Source organism: Primulina huaijiensis, chromosome 12 (assembly GCF_012295235.1).
Source record: "Primulina huaijiensis isolate GDHJ02 chromosome 12, ASM1229523v2, whole genome shotgun sequence".
NCBI classification, from domain to species: domain Eukaryota; kingdom Viridiplantae; phylum Streptophyta; class Magnoliopsida; order Lamiales; family Gesneriaceae; genus Primulina; species Primulina huaijiensis.
Genome location: NC_133317.1, coordinates 7,769,365 through 7,773,762, shown reverse-complemented (window position 1 = coordinate 7,773,762; position 4,398 = coordinate 7,769,365). Strand labels below are relative to the sequence as shown.

Genomic DNA, 4,398 nt, shown 5'->3' with positions numbered 1-4,398 from the left:
AGTTGACAAACTGATGCATTTACTATTGCAAATAACTTAATTGATATATGAACCAAGTAAAAAATCAATTTTACGTCTAATCTAAATTGTTTTAAACCAATTATTTTTATTAAATTCAACTAGATACTTATGTTATTTTTAATATTATTTTATTTATTAAAATTTATATTATAATAAATAATTATCATACCTTTTATACAAAAATTTTATAACTATTAAGTAATAAAATGTATATTCAATTTTAATACATTTTAAAAAATTATATAAACATAAAATAAAATGATTTTTTTTTCTATATCTATGTCATAGTATTAAAATTATATTAATAAAATTCAACTCAAAAAATAAATCATATACACAGATAACACATATTTTAATATACTGATAAAAAAATGTAATAAACAAATTTATTTTTATATTTAAATTAAAGTAAAACTTGGAAAACCATGAAACTTACCCAAATACCTAAAAAAAGTGCAAAAACTTTCGATAGTTTGAATCATACAAATCAGGTTAATGAGTGAGATTCATGTACCGTCGTGTCAGTGCTCCGGTTGCCAAGNTTTTTTTTTTTTTTTTTTTTTTTTTTTTTTTTCAAGATACTTGTTTTTTTCAAGTTAAATACTTTTCGAAATTCTTAAAAATCAATACCGGATTTAGAGAAACTAAAATGATGATTATTTATCAATATATTAATATATATGTTAGCAATTTATGTGATTTATTTATTTAATTATATTTTTATTAATACATAATTCATTTTTTTGAAATATATTTGTATTAATTAATCATTTTAATATTTTAATATGAAGAGTATGATATTTATTTATCACAGTGTAATTTTTAACTAATACACTACACATTTTTTAAAAAATTAATCAATAAAATTATCTTCAAAATAAAAAATGTATATATAATTGAATTTAATAATTAAACTTAAAATAAATTTAGGTTGAATGTAAAACTGATTTTTTATTTGGATCATATACCGATTAAATCATTTAAAATTATTCATGTATCAATTTCTCAATAATCGTGTACTAAAATACTTTTAACCTTCAAATTAAATAATTTGGCAGGAGCTCCCTAATTAAAACCCTAACAAGAAAAAAGGGAGTTTTATTTAAACTGAAAAAATGTTAATATCAATCCACTTTACTTTTTTTTATTTAATGTTTGACAACATTACACCTTACATCACTTTCCTTTTATTATAAAATTTTGATTCAACCCCCAAAAAAACCAACACAATAATTATGAGTTTTAAAAATAAAATTGACATATTAAAAAATAGTAATAAAATTTTAAATAAATATAACACAAAATAAAAAAATCTAAATGCAATGATTATTTTGTTTAACACGCAAATTTATCAAAAAAAATTAGTCAGAGTTTTTATCATATAATATAAAATAATAAGAAGATTAAAGTAATTGACACAATATATTTATGGATGTTCGGAAAATAACAAATTCTATGTCACTTCTTCTTTAACTTAGGAATAAATCCATTAGATTACTTTGATTTATACAACACTTGTACAAACCCATTTCAAATAAGACTTATCAATGCCTACATTGAAACTATAAGTATCAAAATACAAACAAAAACTATCTATTGAACTATCGATTTAGACATATACTATACAACTATTGAAATAATATCTTTGAACAACTAGAGTTGGAATAGTAACACTGACAGATCATTGAAGATCTGATATGTAGAATAAGCGTGTGCAAAGATAAACAACTTAACATTGAAAGAATAAGAGTGCTCAAGATCTTGTGGAGCATAGATTATGAAGCATCAGTCTTTTGGTATTGTTCTTGTGTCTTTATTCTTGTCTAGAATCTGTCTATTTATACTGAAATTTCTTCCAACAATAAGAAACTTTTTTTCAACGATCATATGTAACTTCTTCTGACATAAGGCCATCTCCAACCCATAAATCTATTTTGGTGCAGTTTCTGCACCAAATATAACATTCATCTCCAACCCATTTACTTCAAATCTTACACTAAAAAGTATATTCTTAAAATATTCTTTTTGTTTACTATTTATTTATAAATTTAACAATATAATTATAATTAATGTTAATATTAGTATTATAATTATAATTTTATTTTTATTAATAGTTAGTTAAATTTATTTATTTGATTCTTATATATATTAACTCTAATATTTATAATACGAATTAATACAAATGCTTCATTATTAAAATTGACATAATTTTAATACAGATAATTTATTTTTAGAACTTAATATGAATCCAAATTCAAACATCTGAACAACTATATTCCTCCCACAAATGATCAATTAAAGCATTTCGTAGTGCATAGTGAGCATCTTTGTTTTTTATCCTTTTATATCGAGCGAAAAATTCTTGAAATCTAATATTCTCATCGACAACCATTTCTACATCCGGAGTTGGTGCTTCTCTCATATCTTCAATGGGTGCGCTAAGGTCACGTTCATATTCGATAATCATATTGTGCATTATAATACATGCTGTCATTATATCATGTAAATGATGTTTCTTCCAAGCACGTGCTGGAGATGCCACAATCGCAAATCGAGATTGGAGAACACCAAATGTACGCTCCACGTCTTTTCTACAGGACTCTTGTTTCATTGCAAAATATTTCTTTTTTGGACTGTGTGGATCGTGGATAGATTGTACAATAGTTGACCATTTGGGATAAATACCATCAGCCAAGTAATATCCTGTATCATATTCTTTTCCTCCAATTGTATAATGAGCTCGAGGGGCAATACCTTGTGCGATGTTGGAAAATAGATTGGACGATCCCAAAACATTTATGTCATTATTGGATCCGGGCATACCAAAATATGCATGCCATATCCAAAGGTCGTAGTCAGCTACTGCTTCTAAAATTATTGTTGGAGAACCACTACGACCTGCATATTGACCTGCCCAAGCCGTTGGACAATTTTTTCACTTCCAATGCATGCAATCAAGACTTCCCAACATTCCAGGGAATCCGCGTTGTTTACTAATATAAAGTAACTTGGCAACATCATTGGCAGTAGGAGATCTCAAGTATCGCTCAGCAAAAACTTCCACCACGGCTCGACAAAAGCGTTGCATGCATTGAATTGCAGTGGACTCTCCGATTTTGATATATTCATCCGTAGCATCCGCGGGTAATGCATAAGCTAAAATTCGCAAAGCAGTAGTTGTTTTTTGAATAGTCGATAGCCCGAGACGCCCCACACTATCACTTTTTTGTGTGAAGTAAATATCATGATTCTTTACTTCATCAACTATATGAAGAAAAAGATTTCGAGACATTCGAAATCTCCGTCGGAACATTGCTTCGTTATATCTTGGGTTATCGGCAAAGTAATCGTTGAACAGATTACGGTCGGCAATTTCCCGATCACGGTGAATTACTATATGACCTGGTATTGAACCTCCGTGTGTGACTTCTTGCTCTTGGTGGATAATGTAGGTAGCAAACAACTGTTGATCTTGTGCTACAATATTCAATATTGCATTTCGTGTATTATCCAAATTCTCAAAATCATCCATCCAATTAGTAGGTGTTTCATCTTCATTATCAGACAATGAAGATGAACTAGAGGATGATGCGTGAAATTGGAAATGAGAATTCATTTTAAAGTTTGTGAGAGCGTATAATGTGGTGTGAGAATCTAGGATATTTCGTCGCATTATATAATAATTTATCAAAAAATATGACCGTTGGATGAGATTGCCTTATATACAATATGTCCGTTGAATTAGATTGTGTTATCTACAACCTCATCAGTATTATGACCGTTGGATGAGATTACATCTGATATTGCCCGTTGGATGAGATTACAATCTTATCATCATCTTGACCGTTGGATGAGATTGCCTTATCTACAATCTGTCCGTTGGATTAGATTGTGTTATCTACGACCTCATCAGTATTATGACCGTTGGATGAGATTACATCTGATATTGCCCGTTGGATGAGATTACAATCTTATCATCATCTTGACCGTTGGATGAGATTGCCTTATCTACAATCTGTCCGTTGGATTGGATTGTGTTATCTACGACCTCATCAGTATTATGACCGTTGGATGAGATTACATCTGATCTTGCCCGTTGGATGAGATTACAATCTTATCTTCTTTCTACTATAAGTAAAATATATCCGATTCATGAGATCATCACAACTTTAATTTTCATTCTAATCAAATCTTTATTCCAAGCAATTCAATGGCTTCAAATTCTAGAACTGCTTCTTACAATGTCGAAGAAGACAGAGTCTTATGTCATATGTATATTGATATATCCCAAAATCCTATAATAGGTATCAATCAATCCAAAGATCAGTTTTGGACTCGTATCGAAGAAGCTTACAAAATCAGCAAACCAAACAATCT

At 28.6% G+C, this 4,398-nt stretch overlaps 1 protein-coding gene across 1 annotated transcript; it reads right to left on the bottom strand.

The window, feature by feature from the left end:
- Positions 1–2,275: 2,275 nt before the first annotated feature.
- LOC140989379 (uncharacterized) lies at positions 2,276–3,637 on the bottom strand. The gene is made up of 2 exons (XM_073458587.1): positions 2,997–3,637; positions 2,276–2,783 (listed from the first exon to the last, which is right to left on the bottom strand). The coding sequence occupies exons 1-2, from the start codon at positions 3,635–3,637 to the stop codon at positions 2,276–2,278; spliced, it is 1,149 nt and encodes a 382-aa protein (XP_073314688.1).
- Positions 3,638–4,398: the final 761 nt, after the last annotated feature.